The sequence below is a fragment of the Salmo trutta genome, chromosome 8, assembly GCF_901001165.1.
Source record: "Salmo trutta chromosome 8, fSalTru1.1, whole genome shotgun sequence".
Lineage (NCBI taxonomy): Eukaryota > Metazoa > Chordata > Actinopteri > Salmoniformes > Salmonidae > Salmo > Salmo trutta.
The window spans coordinates 7,146,357-7,168,427 of NC_042964.1; the positions used below are offsets into that span (position 1 = coordinate 7,146,357).

Here is a 22,071-nt window from a genome sequence, read left to right on the forward strand (position 1 = left end):
GATAGTAGTACTATGTGGGCTAGTGTTAACCCATCATCACCACTAGGAGAGAGAGAGGGGGTAGATAGTAGTACTATGTGGGCTAGTGTTAACCCATCACCACCACTAGGAGAGAGAGAGGGGGTAGATAGTAGTACTATGTGGGCTAGTGTTAACCCATCATCACCACTAGGAGAGAGAGAGGGGGTAGATAGTAGTACTATGTGGGCTAGTGTTAACCCATCAACACCACTAGGAGAGAGAGAGGGGTAGATAGTAGTACTATGTGGGCTAGTGTTAACCCATCACCACCACTAGGAGAGAGAGAGGGGTAGATAGTAGTACTATGTGGGCTAGTGTTAACCCATCATCACCACTAGGAGAGAGAGAGGGGGTAGATAGTAGTACTATGTGGGCTAGTGTTAACCCATCATCACCACTAGGAGAGAGAGAGAGGGGTAGATAGTAGTACTATGTGGGCTAGTGTTAACCCATCACCACCACTAGGAGAGAGAGAGGGGGTAGATAGTAGTACTATGTGGGCTAGTGTTAACCCATCATCACCACTAGGAGAGAGAGAGGGGGTAGATAGTAGTACTATGTGGGCTAGTGTTAACCCATCATCACCACCACTAGCAGAGAGAGAGGGGGTAGATAGTAGTACTATGTGGGCTAGTGTTAACCCATCATCATCACCACTAGGAGAGAGAGAGGGGTAGATAGTAGTACTTTGTGGGCTAGTGTTAACCCATCATCACCACTAGGAGAGAGAGAGGTAGATAGTAGTACTATGTGGGCTAGTGTTAACCCATCACCACCACTAGGAGAGAGAGAGGGGTAGATAGTAGTACTATGTGGGCTAGTGTTAACCCATCACCACCACCACTAGGAGAGAGAGAGGGGGTAGATAGTAGTACTATGTGGGCTAGTGTTAACCCATCATCACCACTAGGAGAGAGAGAGGGGTAGATAGTAGTACTATGTGGGCTAGTGTTAACCCATCATCACCACCACTAGGAGAGAGAGGTAGATAGTAGTACTATGTGGGCTAGTGTTAACACATCATCACCACTAGGAGAGAGAGAGGGGTAGATAGTAGTACTATGTGGGCTAGTGTTAACCCATCATCACCACCACTAGGAGAGAGAGAGGGGGTAGATAGTAGTACTATGTGGGCTAGTGTTAACCCATCATCACCACCACTAGGAGAGAGAGAGGGGGTAGATAGTAGTACTATGTGGGCTAGTGTTAACCCATCATCACCACTAGGAGAGAGAGAGGGGGTAGATAGTAGTACTATGTGGGCTAGTGTTAACTCATCACCACCACTAGGAGAGAGAGAGGGGTAGATAGTAGTACTATGTGGGCTAGTGTTAACCCATCATCACCACTAGGAGAGAGAGAGGGGTAGATAGTAGTACTATGTGGGCTAGTGTTAACCCATCATCACCACTAGGAGAGAGGGGGTAGATAGTAGTACTATGTGGGCTAGTGTTAACCCATCATCACCACTAGGAGAGAGAGAGGGGTAGATAGTAGTACTATGTGGGCTAGTGTTAACCCATCATCACCACTAGGAGAGAGGGGGTAGATAGTAGTACTATGTGGGCTAGTGTTAACCCATCACCACCACCACTAGGAGAGAGAGGGGGTAGATAGTAGTACTATGTGGGCTAGTGTTAACCCATCACCACCACTAGGAGAGAGAGAGGGGGTAGATAGTAGTACTATGTGGGCTAGTGTTAACCCATCATCACCACTAGGAGAGAGAGATGGGGTAGATAGTAGTTCTATGTGGGCTAGTGTTAACCCATCATCACCACTAGGAGAGAGAGAGGGGGTAGATAGTAGTACTATGTGGGCTAGTGTTAACCCATCATCACCACCAGGAGAGAGAGAGGGGGTAGATAGTAGTACTATGTGGGCTAGTGTTAACCCATCACAACCACTAGGAGAGAGAGAGGGGTAGATAGTAGTACTATGTGGGCTAGTGTTAACCCATCACCACCACTAGGAGAGAGAGGGGGTAGATAGTAGTACTATGTGGGCTAGTGTTAACCCATCACAACCACTAGGAGAGAGAGAGGGGTAGATAGTAGTACTATGTGGGCTAGTGTTAACCCATCACCACCACTAGGAGAGAGAGAGGGGGTAGATAGTAGTACTATGTGGGCTAGTGTTAACCCATCACCACCACTAGGAGAGAGAGGGGGTAGATAGTAGTACTATGTGGGCTAGTGTTAACCCATCATCACCACCACTAGGAGAGAGAGAGGGGGTAGATAGTAGTACTATGTGGGCTAGTGTTAACCCATCATCACCACTAGGAGAGAGAGAGGGGGTAGATAGTAGTACTATGTGGGCTAGTGTTAACCCATCATCACCACTAGGAGAGAGAGAGGGGTAGATAGTAGTACTATGTGGGCTAGTGTTAACCCATCATCACCACTAGCAGAGAGAGGGGGTAGATAGTAGTACAATGTGGGCTAGTGTTAACTCATCCCCCCCTTCACGTCGGTAGGGATTTAATGGTTCAGCTTTCAGCTGGTGTTGACTTGAGGAATGATGCGTTTTACAGTCCGCTGTTTACTTTGAGATATTATGAAATAATTACCACACATAAGTACATGCTGATGTTTACATGTTTGTTTCCTTGAGATTTGATATATTGGTAACACATCATTCCTCAGAGAATACCAGGTAAATAACCTCTGAAATAAGACTAAAGCTAAAGCATATAATGGTCCCTGATAGTAGTGGACACAGATCACAGGAGGACGAGGCGCTGTCATCTTGGTTCGGTGATAACAAGCAAATCATTTGGCTGCAGATGAAATGACATCTCTCATATTCTCACAACTAAGAATCAGGTGAATCAGCTTGTATGTCAAAGTGCAGTTTGTAGCCTACATTTGTTCCTTCTGAAGATGTTTTTCCTGCAGCAGAAACATGATGTGCCACAGAGGCGGCTGGTGGAAGGAGCTTTAGGGGGAATGGGCTCATTGTAATGACTGGAATAGAATCAATGTAACGGATATGTTTGATACCTTTTCGTTTATTCCATTCCAGCAATTACAATGAGCCCATTCTCCCACCAGCCTCCACTGGTGCACCACCTTAGGCGTTTGGTAGTAGTTATGATTTCTCCAATATATTACTGCAACCCAGCGGTCGTCTCTGGAACTGCGCCCTGAGAGGGACAAGCCAATGGGCTTGTGTACATGTGTGGAAGGCTGGGATGTTGTGTACAGAGGCAGCCAAACAACACATTCATCACCGAGCCCGACGGCCCCGGGTCATTCCTGCTGTGTGTGGAATTGATGAACCATCAGCTCAATTTTCATCACATTCAGTTCATATTGATAACGCAATCATGCATTGCTTTCTTCGACGTGTCACTGTTCCTCCACTCTCAAGACAAACGGGAGCGTCAAAATGTTGTTTCTTCTTCTTCCGTTTCTACTATCCTGTGAGGACAATTGAGAATCATAAACGTTTCTTCACTGTGGGGAGTGAGACGTCCACACAGTCAGTTTTGGTTCTGAACACCTAACGAGTCGAAGACAAACCCCACCCTACACATCCTCAATGTAAAGTAAATATAAAATATGCTTTCATACTGTGACGTTATTTGTTTAAAGAATGCGTCTTTGGGTGGCAAATACTGGGGAAAAAGTAATTCACTGAAGACAGCAATGTTTTTTTTATTAATTTGTCTACGGTATACAAATAGTCACACACCAAATGTTCAAAAATCCCCTAACATCTCGTAAACATTCATATGTTCTGCTCATCTATAACTCGTTATTTTGGGGTCCGTGTGCCGTAACAGCACGTATACTCTCCTTCCTGGTGGGAATGCCGCCACCTACAACCTTTGTGTCATCCCATTCGCGTCATCACCGTAACAGGCAGCAACATCAGCTCCGTCTTGGGTTACAGGGATGATGTGACAGTAATGACGGCTTGTCCGGGATGAAGGGGTGAGGGCAGTATAATCACAGTGAGAACAGAGAACCCTTGAAACAGAGCACTCAGTCTATAGGCCCAGAGGTGAGCAAACACAGAACAATGAGAGGGGACAGGGCTTGAGGCAGGGATTTGATGGACAGACAGGGAGGTTTAGAGGGGACAGGGCTTGAGGCAGGGATTTGATGGACAGACAGGGAGGTTTAGAGGGGACAGGGCTTGAGGCAGGGATTTGATGGACAGACAGGGAGGTTTAGAGGGAACAGGGGTGAGGCAGGGATTTGATGGACAGACAGGGAGGTTTAGAGGGGACAGGGCTTGAGGCAGGGATTTGATGGACAGACAGGGAGGTTTAGAGGGAACAGGGGTGAGGCAGGGATTTGATGGACAGACAGGGAGGTTTAGAGGGAACAGGGGTGAGGCAGGGATTTGATGGACAGACAGGGAGGTTTAGAGGGGACAGGGGTGAGGCAGGGATTTGATGGACAGACAGGGAGGTTTAGAGGGGACAGGGATTTGATGGACAGACAGGGAGGTTTAGAGGGAACAGGGGTGAGGCAGGGATTTGATGGACAGACAGGGAGGTTTAGAGGGAACAGGGGTGAGGCAGGGATTTGATGGACAGACAGGGAGGTTTAGAGGGGACAGGGGTGAGGCAGGGATTTGATGGACAGACAGGGAGGTTTAGAGGGGACAGGGATTTGATGGACAGACAGGGAGGTTTAGAGGGGACAGGGATTTGATGGACAGACAGGGTAAATGGGAAGATAGGGGTAGATGGGTGATGGTAGGGGTAGATGGGTGACGGTAGGGTAGATGGGGGACGGTAGGGGTAGATGGGTGACGGTAGGGTAGATGGGGGACGGTAGGGTAGATGGGGGACGGTAGGGGTAGATGGGTGACGGTAGGGTAGATGGGGGACGGTAGGGGTAGATGGGTGATGGTAGGGTAGATGGGGGACGGTAGGGGTAGATGGGTGATGGTAGGGGTAGATGGGTAAATGGGTGACTGTAGGGGTAAATGGGTGACTGTAGGGGTAAATGGGTGACTGTAGGTGTAAATGGGTGACTGTAGGTGTAAGAATGTAGGGATGTGCTATGAAAGCTAATTTGTCACATCTGCAGACTTCTGATATTACAAATGCATATCGTAAAATAGCAACAATTAACTTTACTCTTCGGTTTAGCTTGTCTCCTGCTATGTATGTTGCTAGTGACCAGTCCCTATCATAGAGTATGTAAATGATGGAAAAGCAAGTTGAGAGGTAACAGGTGAAAGTAATGGTAAAATATTCGGGAAGAGCTTAGGAAAGTTTACAACGACAAGTAACAAGGGTACAGGTCAAATCTGGATATTGTTTAGCTCTCTTCAGTAAAAACCAGTCAGTCCTTGTGAACCCCCACCAATAGAAATCACATTGTCTACAAAACATCTACAAGAACATAATAATGTCAAAACAAAGCGTATAAACAGTGAGGTCTGACATTATTGACCTCAATTAAGATGAGCACTAAATAATTCAAATACTGAGCAATATTGCAAAAATATTTTTACAAATAAATAAAGGAAAATTATGCTTTTTATATACGAATTCAAATTGCTCAGTAGATTTTTTAACAAGTAATTATTTTTTCCCCTCAAAAAGGGTCAGAATTATTGGCACCCCTAAAGATTCTTAAAAAATAAATCAGTCAACATTTTTGTATTTGGTTCCATATTCCTGCCACGTAACGACTACATCAAGCTTGTTGGATGCATTTGCTGTTTGTTTTGGTTGCGTTTCAGATTATTTTGTGCCCAGTAGAAATGATTGGTAAATAATGTAGTGTCATTTTGGAGTCACTTTTATTATAAATAAGATTATAAACAAGGTGGTTCGAGCCCTGAACGCTGATTGGCTAACAGCCGTATACCACAGGTATGACAAAACATGTATTTTTACTGTTCTAATTACGTTGGTAACCAGTTTATAATAGTAATAAGGCACTTCTGGGGTTTGTGGTATATGGTCAATATACCACGGCTAAGGGCTGTATCCAGGCACTCCGCCATTGCGTCGTGCTTAAGAACGGCCCTTAGCCGTGGTATATTGGCCATATACCACACCCCCTTGGGCCTCATTGCTAAAATAGAATGTTTCTAAACACTTGGTATCGTGATTATGGAGAATTCAGAATTAATTGTGCATCCACATTAATGTAGAAATGTTTAGAAACATATTCTATAACAATGCTGTCTTCAGTGAATTACTTTGACTTTTTTCTCCAGTATTTGTCACTCAAAGAGGCATGCTTCAAACAAATTACATCATAGGATGAAAGCGTTTTGATTGTTACGTTACATTGAGGATGTGTAGGGTGGAGTTCGTCTTTGACTCATTAGGTGTTCAGAACCAAAACTCAATAGAAGTTTTTAAGAAATGATTATATTCTTATTTATAAGAGAAGTGAATACATTAATTACCATTCATTTCTCCTGGGGAAAAAAAGAAAAGAGTAAGAAATAACCAAATAAACTGCAAATACATCCAACAAGTTTGTAGAGTAACAAACTTGATGTAGTTGTTACGTGGCAGGAATATGGGACCAAATACTTAACTTTTGACTATTTATTTATAAGAAACTTTAGGGGTGTCAGCAACTAAAAAAATGTATAAGTTGTTAAACAAAATCTCTTTCTCTGAGCAATTGTATTACCCTGAACAGAAAATATAAACGCAACACGAGCTGAAATAAAAGATCCCAGAAATGTTCCATACGCACAAAAATGCTTATTTCTCTCAAATTTTGTGCACAAATTTGCTTACATCCCTGTTAGTGAGCATTTCTCCTTTACCAAGAAAATCCATCCACCTGACAGATGTGGCATATCAAGAAGCTGATTAAACAGCATGATCATTTCACAGGTGCACCTTCTGCTGGAAACAATAAAAGGCCGCTCTAAAATGTGCAGTTTCTTTGTCACAACACAATGCCACAGATGTCTCAAATTTTGAGGGGGCATTCAAATTGGCATGCTGACTGCAGGAATGTCCAACAGGGCTGTTGCATGACGTCGTGTGGGCGAGCGGTTTTCTGAGAACAACGTTGTGAACAGAGTGCCCCATGATGGAGGTGGAGTTATGGTATGGGCAGGCATAAGCTACAGACAACGAACAAATTGCATTTTATCGATGGCAATTTGAATGCACAGAGATACCATGTCAAGATCCTAAGGCCCGTTGTCATGTCATTCATCCGCAGCCATCACCTCATGTTTCAGCATGATAATGCCCGGCTCCATGTCGCAAGGATCTGTACACAATTTCTGGAAGCTGAAAATGTCCCAGTTCTTCCATGGCCTGCATACTCACCAGACATGTCTTCCATTGAGCATGTTTGGGATGCTCTGGATCGACATGTTCGATAACGTGTTTCAGTTCCCGCCAATATCCAGCAACTTCGCACATCCATTGAAGAGGAGTGGGACAACATTCCACAGGCCACAATCAACAGCCTGATCAACTCTATACGAAGGAGATGTGCCACAATGCATCAGGCAAACGGTGGTCATACCAGATACTGACAGGTTTTCTGATCCACACACCTACCTTTTTTTAAAGGTATTTGTGACCAGCAGATTCATATCTGTATTTCCCAGTCATGTGAAATTAGGGCCTAGATTAGGGCCTAATGCATTTATTTAAATTGACAATTCCTTATAAGAATTCCTTAACTGTTACTCAGTAAAATCTTAGAAATTGTTGTGTTTATATTTTGTTTAGTATAGTAAAATTGTTTTTAGAATAGAATATAGCTCATTAATTATTTTATACAGTCATTATTGCTCATCTTCATCAAGGGTGTCAATAATTTCGAACCTCACTCTGTGAGAGACATTGGAAAATGCACCAACTGGTTCTGGCTGCAATAGTCTACCACGTGTTGCATCTCCCCAAGGCCTCTATACATACATCATTCTCTTCTACACATCAATATTTACTCCGTACGCAGCGGCGGTCCTTTCCCAGAAAACAGGAAGGCAGTAGTGCAACAAACTCAGCAGGATTTTTATTTCTCAAAGGAAATGAGTCCAGAGCTCAGGAGCCTCTGTCAGACAGGAAGTGATGTCAAGTTAACAAGCCCACCATGTAAACCCCCTCAGTTTCCAGATAGAACAAGTGTTATTTATTTTTTGGTTCTTTAACTCAAAAAGAACAAGAGAAGACAAGAGAAGTGACCAGGCTAATGCTCTTCACGATTGCCCGGGCGATGGCAGCTGGCACGACCCTTGACCTTTTGACTTTTCTGTGACCTTTGAAGGCTTAAATGTGGGGCTATGGTCACGTTCCCCTACTCATACGTTGCATGCATCAACCAATGTTTGCGCGCCACATCATCGACTGACAGATTGCTACAACATATGATGTGGTTAGCTGATAAGTAAAATACCTATCCAGGTGTTGTAAGATCTGGTATGCATCAGCAACGCCCTATGAGTGAAAAAAAAAGGCATTATTGAAAAATAAGGCTACCGATCTGGAAGAGGTCTGAGGGGTCCAGCCAGAGATACATTCCATCTTGGAAGGAAAAAAAAGGAACAAAAATAATGTTGTGGCTTCCTTTGATGACGGCCATTTTTTATTAAGGCTAGAATCTCTCTGTGTGTGTAGGACTATTTTTTCTTCTTGAACAAGCTCTTGATTTTGGACGAGGACCTCTTGACCTTGTCTCCGTTGCCACTGGAGTCCTGGGATGAGGTACTCGGTTGCTTCTGCTCCTTGGCCCCCACCCCCCTGCCCTCACTGTCCATTGAGGTGAGGGACGGGTAGCGCCCGACCGCCACCCCCCCTGCCCCTGTCATGCTCGCGGGCAGCTGGCCCATGCTATAGGACTTCTCCAGGATGCCGTTGTACATGGCCTTATTGCCTGCCGACGAAGTGGCGAAGGACATGCTGTGGGACTCTGGGATAGATCCACGGGTGAGGTCGGGCGAACCCTTGTGTTTGTGTCTGTGGTGCTCCAGGGCTGGGGAGGGGGCCGAAGATCCCCCTTGAGGAGGGGGTGAGTCTCGGACATAAGACTGAGGCTCCTGCTGGCTCAGCATCATCAGCTCCTCACGGGAGATCTTGCGGTAGGGGGTCTCTGGGCCCGGTGTGCAGGGGTTGGTGTAGGACTGTTTACGCCCCATGGAGGAGTTGAGAGAGTCTGTGTCTGAACACGTGTCCTGAATATCCCTGTCTCCGAGAGGGGGAGATAGAGAGAGTAAGAGACAGAACACACACACAGAGAGAGCGAGAGCAAGAGAGAGAGTAAGAGAGAGTAAGAGAGAGCGCAGAGAGAAAGAGCACAGCGAGAGGTAGAGAGAGAGAGAGCGAGACAAAAAAAGAGAGCAGAGCGCGAGAGGCAGAGCGAGAGGCAGAGCGAGAGGCAGAGAGAGAGAGAGAGAGGCAGAGAGAGAGAGAGAGCGGCAGAGAGAGAGAGAGAGAGAGAGAGACAGAGCGACAGAGAGAGACAGTAGAGAGACAGAGCGGCAGAGAGAGACAGTAGAGAGAGAGTATGAGGCAGAGAGAGAGAGAGAGCACAGAGGCAGAGTGCAGATAGAGAAAGAGCAGAGAGGCAGAGAGAGCAGAGAGGCAGAGAGAGAGAGAGAGAGAGAGAGAGAGAGAGAGAGAGAGAGAGAGAGAGAGAGAAAGTAAGAGAGAGAACAGAGAGCAAGAAAAGTGAAAGTCAGATCAGCACATATTCAACGATTCAGACCCCTCTGATTCAGAGGGGTTGGGTTAGATGCACAAGACACATTTCAGTTGAATGTATTCAGTTATACAACTGACTTGGTATCTCCCTTTCCCGTTTCTATTCTGAATGCATTATCATAAACGGACCCGCACAAAAATAGGGCAGAAGTGGTTTAAGGTAACATACCCCTTTCTCTCCATGAAGAAGATGTATCCCTCTTCCCCCTCGGGATGATAGGAGAGGGGTGAGCTGGTCATGGAGAGCAGGTCGGGGTCGGCTGACGTCATTGAAGTGCTGTAGAGGCTCCGGCGGGAACGGCACAGGCTGCTATTGCGTGTTAAAGGGGGCCGCATCATAGAGGCTGCTGGGAAAAACCAGAGAGAGGGGTTTGTATGGTTACTATCATAATCGTACATAGTGGACACTGAATACACACAAATTAAAAACACACATTTTAAATCTATTTGAGCCTTGTTGAGGTCATACTGACCATACACTCTGTCACTTTACAACTCTAAATGGAGTATTATTTCATTTCCATGACAACCTCCACACTTACAGGTTAACTGTGGAATGATTGGAGGCGTGTCCTCATCGAGGTCGTCCACCCCGCCGGCGATGGGATAGGGGGGCACGGAGACGCGGGGCATGACCACCCAGCTGTGGTCTGAGTACAGGGTGGCAGTCAGGCTGGGCAGCCCAGCGTTGTGCACCAGGGGGAAGCCGCACAGCTTCTCCATCTGCTGCCAGCGGTGGAGGCGCTCCCTCAGGCAGGCCGTCACCTCCGACAGGGACTTCCTGGAAACAATCAAATGAATTTAGAAAGCCATTTTTATACCAGTAGTTATCACTATGTGCTTTCACAGCAAACCGGCCTAGACCTCAAAGAGCAAGCAGAAGCAGAGACACGGTGGCAAATCTCCCTAGAAGGAAGAAACCTAGAGAGGAACCCAGCTCAGAGGGGAGGCCCGTCCTCTTCTGGCAGTACTGGCCTTTATCCAGACACTTGGGTTTCTGTGTTGATATTTGAAGCAGATACCACTAATGCATGGACAACAAGTTACTGTAATAGATATTTATACCCGATAGGCAGAGTTTGACATATGTGGGGATCCTGCTAGCCTCAGTCAGTAAGCAATAGATGTGGCATAAATCCCCAAACCTTTCCACATCAACCGTCTCACATCAATTCAGCTCAATGGACAAAGACATACGGATCAGGGTGACAATGCACAGCACCATGACCTGACAGCAGAGTAAAATGAACGGTGAACATGCGTCTTCTCTTACTTGGCCTCTAGGATCTTGTGGTCCACCTCGTCCAGTGACGAGCTGTGAGCGACGTGAAGGGTCCCAAACACACTACTCCTCTTTCTTTTGATTTTCTCTGCCTGACACAAACACATAGACACTGTTGGGTTCTGAGAATATGTACTTATTCATGTCACTGAGGGAGAGAGGGTAATGTATAACATTTACATCATGTCAGGTGTCTTATTGAAATATTGAGTGCAGGGAAGTGATCACATATTGCAGGCATTGATAAGGGGAGAGAGACATGGATTAGTGATGAAGGGGCATCAAGATCAGGTCAGGTCAGCGGAGAAATAAAAGTTTATGGCCCGTATCACTTAGTTTCCTGCCGAGCAGTAAAGACACAATGTTTGTACAGATGTGTAGGAGGAGACAGCCTAGGAGGAAGGGTTAAATATCAGTGCATGTGTGAAAATGTTTTTGTCTAATGCAGCTGTATTGACCCTATGGGAAGAATAAACTTGGTGAAGCTTACATAATGTCGGTTGAGTTTTTACTCTGAGAATTAGAACCTAACACTATATGACGGATCCCCACTACCATTCAATATTTCCATTCTATGCTACAATGCATGTTCATGCCTTATCTTGTCAGAAATCGGCCCATTGTAGCAGCTGTTCATGAATAAATTCAACATTGCTACAGTGCCTTCAGAAAGTATTCACACCCCTTGACTTTTTCCACATTTTGTCATGTTACAGCCTGAATTTAAAATGGATTAAACTGAGATGTTTTGTCACTGGCCAACACAGAATAACCCCATAATGTCAAAGTGGAATGATTTTTTTTGACATTTTTACTAATTAATTAAAAATGAAAAGCTGAAACGTCTTGAGTCAATAAGTATTCAACCCCTTCGTTATGGCAAGCCTAAATATGTTCAAGAGTAAAAATGTGCTTAACAAGTCAAATAAGTTGCATGGAGTCACTCTGTGTGCAATAAAAGTGTTTAACATGATTTTTTAATGATTACCTCATTTCTGTTCCATACATATACAATTACAGTATCTGTAAGCTCCCTCAGACGAGCAGTGAATTTCAAACAGATTTAACCACCAAGACTAAGAAGGTTTTCCAATGCCTCGCAAAGAAGGGGACCTATTGGTAGACGAGTAAAACATTTCAAAAAGCAGGCATTGAATATCCCTTTGAGCATGGTGAAGTTATTAATTACACTTTGGATGGATGGTATCAATACAACGATATAGGCGTCCTTCCTAACTCAGTTTCCGGAGAGGAAGGAAACCTGAAACACCAGGCCAATTATACACTGGAGTTGCATACCAAGACAACATTGAATGTTCCTGTGTGGCCCAGTTACACTTTTGTCTTAAATCGGCTTGACTTGAAAATGACTGGCTAGCAATGATCAACAACCAACTCGACAGAGCTTGAATAATTGTTAATACATGTGCACAAAGCTCTTCGAGAATTACCCATAAAGACTCACAGCTGTTATCGCTGCCAAAGGTGATTCTAACATGTATTGACTCAGAAGTGTGAATACTTATGTAAATGAGATACTGTATTTCTGTATTTCAATACATTTGCAAACATTTCTAAAAACATGTTTTTACTTTGTCATTATGGGGTATTGTGTGTAGATGGGTGAGATACAAAGTCAAAGTAATAAATTTTTTGAATTCAGGCTGTAACAACAAAATGCGGAATAAGTGAAGGGGTATGAATACTTTCTGAAGGTACTGTACATATCTGTTGGCTAAAGAAGAAACAGACTGGTATCCAGACTGATATACAATATAATTTACTACAGAGACTAGTTTTATCAATAAGTCCTCAAATTGGGCCACATCTACTTTAATGAGAGCAACATATTGCTGTGTCTCATGGTTTGTGGTGTCACAGCGCCGCGTTTAATTGACTTCTGAAATTGCCTGATGAGTCAGTCTCGCTGCAAAGGCAAAAACAAAGGCAAAAACAAACAATGCAATTAAAAAGTAATCTAGCTGTGTCATTAAAAAAACTAATTAGGAAAAAACCCTTTAATTTTGTTTCTTTGTGTGTGTGTGTGGGCGCGTCTGCCTGTCCGTGTGTCTGTGTGCGTGCTTGTGTGTGTGTGCTTACGTGCTTGCGTTTAAGTTTTCAATTATACAAGGGCAACGCTTGTTCCAAATTGCACCTCAGAATTGAACACTTAACTCGTTTACAAATTCAGAACCCAGTGAGATGTGAGACCAAACCCAGTTACACCCCAAAATCCCCCTAAAGTCTGCTCCTACTTAGAAAAACTCTCTCAAAGGAAGTGATGTCTTAGTGATGTCATTTGTTCTCCAGGAAGTTACCTCTTCCTTAGCGACCGTGAGCTGTAGCTCCGCACTGTGTTTCTTGATGTTGTAGTACTGGACCTCCACCTCGTGGGTGAGTTGTAGCCACATCTGTAGGGCGTCTGGCACCGACCACTCTGTCTGCATCTCCTTCTCCGCCCGCTTCAGGGCCATACGAACCTGGAGACAGGAGGGGGGACACCTTTAGGCGTCGCACGCGTATGAAATAAAACGGTATCATGGCATAAAAGTGGGGACAGTACTGTTACTGTACATAAGGTATGCGCAGGGGAACAATGTCAAATGCTTTACTGTGGAATACCAGTATACACAGAGGAATAGTATTCTATGTGTGGTAAGCATATGATCTGAATTCCACACTGCATTCATATGGTAATTGGGATTGCATTGTACTGTATGCGCCACTAGGGGGAAGTATTTCACGTGACACAGAGCGACAGGATTTGACGCTACACAAGGGGACAGTATTTCACATGACACAGGTGGACAGTATTCTGTATAGCATTTCAAAGGGAGGGAATTTTACCGGTGAGAAAATGTACCAGTAAACTAGCAGATGTACGGAAACTTTCAAGGATTTTAGGTCATTTTCACAACATGTAAAAGATCAAATAATAAAACAAGATGTTTTAAATATGAAAAATAGATTGACAAAGCTGTAAAACATTATCTTAAATGTAAACATCACCTTAGTGAATACCATTGGTGTTTAATATGAGGGTTTCAGCATGAAGTATCCTTTATATTTTATACTCTTATTTGACTATGTCTATATGTTTTTGTTGTCAATGTTTTGGGGCTAAACTGGGGGCAGAAGTAGTCTATAGTTGGAAGGGTAGCAGAGTTAATTGCTAATTATGTAATTAGGCAGGTTTCCATTGACAAAGGCAATATCTCAAAACAAAAACATCGTGACGTGTGTAATGGAAACAGCAGATCGGAGAAATGCTCTAAAGAACGATAAAAAAAGCTGTTCGGCAGGGATGGATTATTATTTGTCTAACTTTCTTTTTTGCGACAAATTATGATGAAAAAGAGGATTCTTTGAATAAATTATTTTTGCCAAATAATTTTGAAGGTACTCGGGGGACGTGATGTCATCACGCAACTAACTATAAAGCCAGTCCACATTGTTGCGTCTGATTTCTATAAAATCTTTCTAAATGTTGATTAGATGCTTTTTTCATTAAATTAGGCTATTTTCTCTTTCACCAAATGGTCTATCCACTAAAACTCGTGAACAATATGGACACATAGACTATACCAAAATGAGTATTTTACATGAAAAATAAGAAAAACCTGTTATTGAAGTATACATTACCCACATACACACACTGAGTATCTCTCTCTCAGATTCCAACTACTGATTCATGTTTGGACATATAAATACTGTAAATATACCAAAGAAAGGTCTGTTAATTGCTCACTTGAATATATGCAGTTTAAGGAACAAAATTAATGAAATTTGCTGTCTAGTGCAGTCAAACAATATTCATGTATTGGTAATATCAGAGACTCACTTGGACTCTTCTTTTGAGGATGCTGAGATCTCTATACATGGACACAGTTTGTTCAGGAGGGACAGAAATAGATATAGAGGTGGAGTTGCAGTTTACATCCAGATTCATATTCCAGTAAAACAACGTAAGGACTTAATGTTGAATGGATTAGAGGCGCTATGGGTACAGGTGCATTTACCACATTTGAAACCTATACTAGTTGGTTGCTGCTATAGGCCATCTAGTGCTGATGTCAAATATCTTGATGTCATTTGCGAAATGTTGGATAAGGTATCTGATGAAAATAGGGAAATATATTTTAGGGCAGATATGAATATCGATTTTTTTTAATACAAACTGTCCAAAGAGAAAGTAAGTTATTTCTGTTACCAGTGAATGTAACCTGACCTAAGTTATGACTACCAACCAGAACGTTCACTAACGGGTCGGGTATTACATCATCAACTTACAGTGGGGCAAAATAGTATTTAGTCAGCCACCAATTGTGCAAGTTCTTCCACTTAAAAAGATGAGAGAGGCCTGTAATTTTGCAAATAAATTCATTAAAAATCCTACAATGTGATTTTCTGGATTTTTTTTCTCATTTTGTCTGTCATAGTTGACATGTACCTATGATGAAAATTACTGGCCTCTCTCATCTTTTTAAGTGGGAGAACTTGCACAATTGGTGGCTGACTAAATACTTTTTTGCCCCACTGTATATCAATCACATTTTTACTAACATGGCTGAACATTGTTCTAAAGCTGTATCAGTGGCACTAGGTTGCAGTGATCATAACTTGGTTGCACTCACTAGGAAAACTAAAATACCAAAGGCTGGCCCTAAGGTAATCTACCCAAGGTCCTACAGATGGTTCAATCAGTACTCACTCACTAGGAAAACTAAAATACCAAAGGCTGGCCCTACGGTAATCTACCCAAGGTCCTACAGATGGTTCAATCAGGACTCACTCACTAGGAAAACTAAAATACCAAAGGCTGGCCCTACGGTAATCTACCCAAGGTCCTACAGATGGTTCAATCAGGACTCACTCACTAGGAAAACTAAAATACCAAAGGCTGGCCCTACGGTAATCTACCCAAGGTCCTACAGATGGTTCAATCAGGACTCACTCACTAGGAAAACTAAAATACCAAAGGCTGGCCCTACGGTAATCTACCCAAGGTCCTACAGATGGTTCAATCAGGACTCACTCACTAGGAAAACTAAAATTCCAAAGGCTGGCCCTACGGTAATCTACCCAAGGTCCTACAGAGGGTTCAATCAGGACTCACTCACTAGGAAAACTAAAATACCAAAGGCTGGCCCTACGGTAATCTACCCAAGGTCCTACAGATGGTTCAATCAGGACTCACTCACTAGGAAAACTAAAATACCAAAGGCTGGCCCTACGGTAATCTACCCAAGGTCCTACAGATGGTTCAATCAGGACTCACTCACTAGGAAAACTAAAATACCAAAGGCTGGCCCTACGGTAATCTACCCAAGGTCCTACAGATGGTTCAATCAGGACTCACTCACTAGGAAAACTAAAATACCAAAGGCTGGCCCTACGGTAATCTACCCAAGGTCCTACAGATGGTTCAATCAGGACTCACTCACTAGGAAAACTAAAATACCAAAGGCTGGCCCTACGGTAATCTACCCAAGGTCCTACAGAGGGTTCAATCAGGACTCACTCACTAGGAAAACTAAAATACCAAAGCCTGGCCCTACGGTAATCTACTGAAGGTCCTACAGATGGTTCAATCAGGACTCACTCACTAGGAAAACTAAAATACCAAAGGCTGGCCCTACGGTAATCTACCCAAGGTCCTACAGATGGTTCAATCAGGACTCACTCACTAGGAAAACTAAAATACCAAAGGCTGGCCCTACGGTAATCTACCCAAGGTCCTACAGATGGTTCAATCAGGACTCACTCACTAGGAAAACTAAAATACCAAAGGCTGGCCCTACGGTAATCTACCCAAGGTCCTACAGATGGTTCAATCAGGACTCACTCACTAGGAAAACTAAAATACCAAAGGCTGGCCCTACGGTAATCTACCCAAGGTCCTACAGATGGTTCAATCAGGACTCACTCACTAGGAAAACTAAAATACCAAAGGCTGGCCCTACGGTAATCTACCCAAGGTCCTACAGATGGTTCAATCAGGACTCACTCACTAGGAAAACTAAAATACCAAAGGCTGGCCCTACGGTAATCTACCCAAGGTCCTACAGATGGTTCAATCAGGACTCACTCACTAGGAAAACTAAAATACCAAAGGCTGGCCCTACGGTAATCTACCCAAGGTCCTACAGATGGTTCAATCAGGACTCACTCACTAGGAAAACTAAAATACCAAAGGCTGGCCCTACGGTAATCTACCCAAGGTCCTACAGATGGTTCAATCAGGACTCATTTGTGGATGAGATTAAGAATGTGAAATGGTTAGAAGTGTGTAGTAAGGATGATCCTGAAATGTCACTAAGTTTGTTCATTAAATGATTTATGAGTATAGCTGATAAGCACGCCCCTTTAAGAAAATGAACTGGGAGGTCAAATGGTGCCCCCATGGATTAATGATGAGCTGAAAAATGTAATGATTCAACGTTATGATGCCAAAAAAGTAGCAGATAAATCTGGTACTTTGTTTGATAAGCAAAGTTATTGTAAATTAAGAAATCTTGTGACCAAGCTAAACAAAGGAAAGAAGAAGGGATTCTATCAGCACCAAATTGATGAAGTAAAGGGTGATGGGAAAAAGCTGTGGAGAACGTTAAACACAATTATGGGTAGGAATTCAAACATGTCTGCCTCTTTTGGTTGAATCAGAGGGTATATTTATTACAAAACCACATGACATCGCAAACTACTTTAATGAATATTTTACAGGCAAAGTGGACAAATTGAGGAATGCTATGATTCCAACTGACGCCTCCATGTCATATACCCTTATAAAATATTGTATCATGAAGGAGAGGCAATGCAGGTTCAAATTTCCTCAAGTAGAAATGGAAGAGGTAGAAAGGATGCTGTTGTCTCTTTCGGATGACAAGTCGCCTGGTACAGATAATCTAGATGCCAAATTGTTTAGAGTTACAGCTAACCAAATTTCTACACCAAATCTCTCATATTTTTAATAAGTGCTTGATGTATGGGGTGTGCCCAGAAGTCTTTAAAGAGTCAAAGTGTCACGCCCTGACCTGAGAGAGCCTTTTTTATTTCTCTATTTAGGTTGGTCAGGGTGTGATTTGGGTGGGCATTCTATGTCCTTTTTTCTATGCTTTGTATTTCTTTGTTTTGGCCTGGTATGGCACTCAATCAGGGACAGCTGTACGTCGTTGTCGCTGATTGGGAGTCATACTTAGGCAGCCTGTTTTCCTTTGGGGTTTGTGGGTAGTTAATTTTCTGTTTAGTGTTTTGCACCTGACAGAACTGTTTGGCTGTCGGTTACTTGTTTTTTTGTTTAAAGTGTTCTATCTTTAATAAATTCATGATGAGCACTAACCACGTTGCGCCTTGGTCTACTCTCTTCAACGACGGCCGTTACACAAAGGTTATTCCACTACCTAAGGATAAAAAATCTGCATTCACTGGTCCTAATAGTCGTCCTATAAGCTTGCCGCCTGTTGGAAAAAAATATATCTATCCAAATCAAGGATTATTTTTCATGTAATGGTCTGATAACGGGTTTCCAGCATGCATACAAAGAAGGCCATTCTACGAGTACGGCCAAATGACAGATGATTGGTTAAAGAGTATGGATGATAGGATGTTAGTTGGTGCAGTGTTGCTGGATTTCAGTGCTGCATTTTATGTAATTGATCATGAACTGTTACTAGGAAAACTCAAATGTTATGGTTAAGGATGCAGCTCTATCCTGGATGGAAAGCTATCTATCCAGGAGAAGGCAAAACGTGTTCTTTAACGGTAGCCTTTCAAATAGTAAATATATACATTGTGGTGTTCCTCAAGGAAGCTGCCTAGGCCCACTGCTCTACTCTATCTTTACTAATGATTTACCTTCAGTAATGAACAAAGCAAGAGTGGTCATGTATGCTGATGACTCTACAATGTATAGTGCAGCCTCAGAATGTAATGAGCTAACAGATGTACTGAGCAGTGAACTAAGAATGGTGTCTGAGTGGGTTGATATGAACAAATTGGTGTTGAACATTTCTAAAACTAAATGTATTGTATTTGGTTCAAGATATATGCTTGCTGATGACCCCCAAATTAATTTGTCGATGAATAGAATACATGTAGAGCAAGTGAAAAAAACAAAACCTCTATGTGTCATGTTGGATGCAGCTTTATCATAGTCAGAACACATAGATAATATTGTTATTAAGATGGGTAAGGGAATTGCTGTTACAAGAAAATGTTCAGAGTACGTAACATCTAGCATTCTGAATCATGTGATTCAATCCCTGGTCCAATCACACTTAGAGTACTGTCCAGTTATATGGTCAATCCCTGGTCTTATCACACTTAGAGTACTGTCTGGTTATATGGTCATCTGCAGCAAAGAAAGATATAAAAAAGCTCCAAATGGCTCAAAATAGGGCTGGTAGATTACCTCTTCATTGCTCTAACAGAATGAATATTACTAAAATGCATCAGAATCTCTCATGGCTTCACATTAAAAACAAATGACTATCTAGTCTTCTGATTTTCTTTAGGAATGTTATATTTAAATAAAAAACACAGTATTTTTCAGTCCAATTAGTACATACTAGCAACACGCATAACCACCAAACCAGACAGGCAAATTCAGGGCAGATAAAACAACTCAAGCCAAGGACAAATCGCCAAAAAAAATCTACAGTTTTATATAGAGCTATAGCTCAATGCAACTTTTTACCAATCCATACTCAGGCAAAAAGTAAATCCACCTTCAAGAAAAAAATAAAAGAACATCTAATGTGATAGACCATATGACTGGACAGGAAATAGAAAGAACATCTAATGTGATAGACCATATGACTGGACAGGAAATAGAAAGAACATCTAATGTGATAGACCATATGACTGGACAGGAAATAGAAAGAACATCTAATGTGATAGACCATATGACTGGACAGGAAATAGAAAGAACATCTAATGTGATAGACCATATGACTGGACAGGAAATAGAAAGAACATCTAATGTGATAGACCATATGACTGGACAGGAAATAAAAAGAACATCTAATGTGATAGACCTTATGACTGGACAGGAAATAGAAAGAACATCTAATGTGATAGACCATATGACTGGACAGGAAATAGAAAGAACATCTAATGTGATAGACCATATGACTGGACAGGAAATAGAAAGAACATCTAATGTGATAGACCATATGACTGGACAGGAAATAGAAAGAACATCTAATGTGATAGAACATATGACTGGACAGGAAATAGAAAGCATCAACTGAATGTTAAATGTGTTTCCTGTCAGGTTTTTTAATTGTCTGTATTGTCTACTTGTTGAATGTTTGTAAAGTCTTGATTGTGGTCGTTTGTAATGTCTTGTTAATTGGTGTTGGACCACAGGAAGATTAGCTAGCGTTATGGCGTTAGCTAATGGGGATCCTAATAAAAATTACAAAATTAAATGACCGGTTTCCATAAATTACCTGTTAGTTACCAAAATGTGTTAACATTCTGGTAACTTTGGTAAATTACTGGTAGGTTTGCAACCTTAATGACATGCAACAAACTCTCAATGTTTCCTACCTGCACCAGCTCCTCCTCTGCGTATTTGAGGCGGCTGAGCTCACACTCGGCCCCCTGGCGGAGCTCGCGGAGGCGGTACGACTCCTTCTTGGCCCCGCTGATCTCGTCTCTCATCTTCTGCTCCAGGTTCTGCTTCTCCACCGCCACTGTGCGGTTCTCCTCCTGGGCCTTCTCCAACCTGGGGAGAGCCATGAAAACCTGACAAGGTCATCTTCACTATCCAAAAAACAACCAACTTCACTTAATATACCCGAACCCTGGGCCCAGTCCAATGCCTAAGATGTTACACCAAGGAATCTTTTAACAAGGTGGCTAGGTGTTCTAGTGAGGTCAGTACAATACCTGTAACATCTATATACAGTAGACACACCCTTTATAAAACCTTAATAAAAACGACTAGGTTACGTACCGTCCCTGTAGGTCCATGAGGCTCTGCTCAGCACTCTGCAGGCTCTCTAAGTCCTTCATCATCTGACCCATGTGGACCCTGGAAGACTTGTTCTGGATGTAAGCGAACCAGCAGCCCCCGACCCCGATCACTATAGATACCATCAACACAAAGTCCTTCAACCAGTTGTGTTGCGGACCTGGGGGGAGAGAGGGATGGAATGGAACATTGTTTATTGGCGGTCCAACACAGCTCAGTTGGTAGAGCACGGGCCTTGCAATGCCATGATAGTGGGTTCGATTCCCGTGACCACCCATACGTTAAAAAACATTACGGACCTATTGACCTTACAGGAAAACTATACTATAGTATGTATGGTATCTTTGGATTGATGGTTTGGTAAAAAGGTCCTGGTGAATCTAGAGATGGGTCTGCAGATCAGAGTAATATTGTTGATCATTTCCTTGATGGAAGAAGACATATGATGAGTAATCATGGTTATGTTTTTACCCAGACACCCCCGTAGTGGCACCAAACACTGTCATATATATATATACACGTATGTATATTGTACTTACGTAAGGGAGGGCCGAAGAGCACAGCGTCCAGTGCTTTTAGATTCAGTTTCTGTTTGTGCCGCTGGTCTAATATCTTTAGCTGACCCGACATAAACGACGGTTCGTTCGCCGCTAATCTGAAGCAGAGAGAGAAAATGAAACGTGTTGAGAACGATATCCTTCGCTGAGAACTAGAATAGAACTCTGATCAACCACCTACAGCAGGTGATACATGACCAAGTAAGACAAGGTCTGTCTTATATCATGTATTAAACAGGCGTTGGCATCTGGGTCAGTGTGCGTGTCAGTGTGTGTGTCAGTGTGCGTGTCAGTGTGTGCGTGCATGTGTCAGTGTGTCAGTGTGTGTCAGTGCGCATGTCAGTGTGTGTGCGTGTCAGTGTGTCAGTGTGTGTCAGTGCGCATGTCAGTGTGTGTGCGTGTCAGTGTGCGTGCATGTGCGTGTCAGTGTGTCAGTGTGCGTGCATGTGCGTGTCAGTGTGTCAGTGTGTGTCAGTGCGCATGTCAGTGTGTGTGTGTGCGTGTCCGTGTGCGTGCATGTGTGTGTGTGTGTGTGTGTGCGTGTCCGTGTGCGTGCATGTGTGTGTCAGTG

At 43.0% G+C, this 22,071-nt stretch overlaps 1 protein-coding gene and 1 long non-coding RNA gene across 4 annotated transcripts in view; one reads left to right on the forward strand and one right to left on the reverse strand.

The window, feature by feature from the left end:
- The first annotated feature begins 4,321 nt into the window (after positions 1-4,321).
- Positions 4,322-4,783, forward strand: LOC115198107 (uncharacterized). The gene is made up of 3 exons (XR_003879177.1): positions 4,322-4,445; positions 4,484-4,630; positions 4,669-4,783. It is a non-coding gene; the product is annotated as an uncharacterized LOC115198107 (long non-coding RNA).
- A 3,192-nt stretch (positions 4,784-7,975) lies between these two features.
- The window catches only part of LOC115198108 (stromal interaction molecule 2), a 79,846-nt gene continuing 65,750 nt past the window's right edge, over positions 7,976-22,071 (reverse strand). For 2 of the 3 annotated variants that reach the window (XM_029759793.1, XM_029759795.1), the window contains exons 5-12: positions 21,483-21,598; positions 20,926-21,103; positions 20,517-20,694; positions 13,283-13,444; positions 10,956-11,056; positions 10,225-10,463; positions 9,852-10,029; positions 7,976-9,163 (exon numbers count right to left, since the gene is read on the reverse strand). In XM_029759793.1, coding sequence (XP_029615653.1) covers positions 8,602-9,163; positions 9,852-10,029; positions 10,225-10,463; positions 10,956-11,056; positions 13,283-13,444; positions 20,517-20,694; positions 20,926-21,103; positions 21,483-21,598 — 1,714 coding nt within the window. In that variant the 3' untranslated portion in view covers positions 7,976-8,601. The remainder of the gene's footprint in view (positions 9,164-9,851; positions 10,030-10,224; positions 10,464-10,955; positions 11,057-13,282; positions 13,445-20,516; positions 20,695-20,925; positions 21,104-21,482; positions 21,599-22,071) is intronic. The other variant, XM_029759794.1, reaches the window with a different exon arrangement.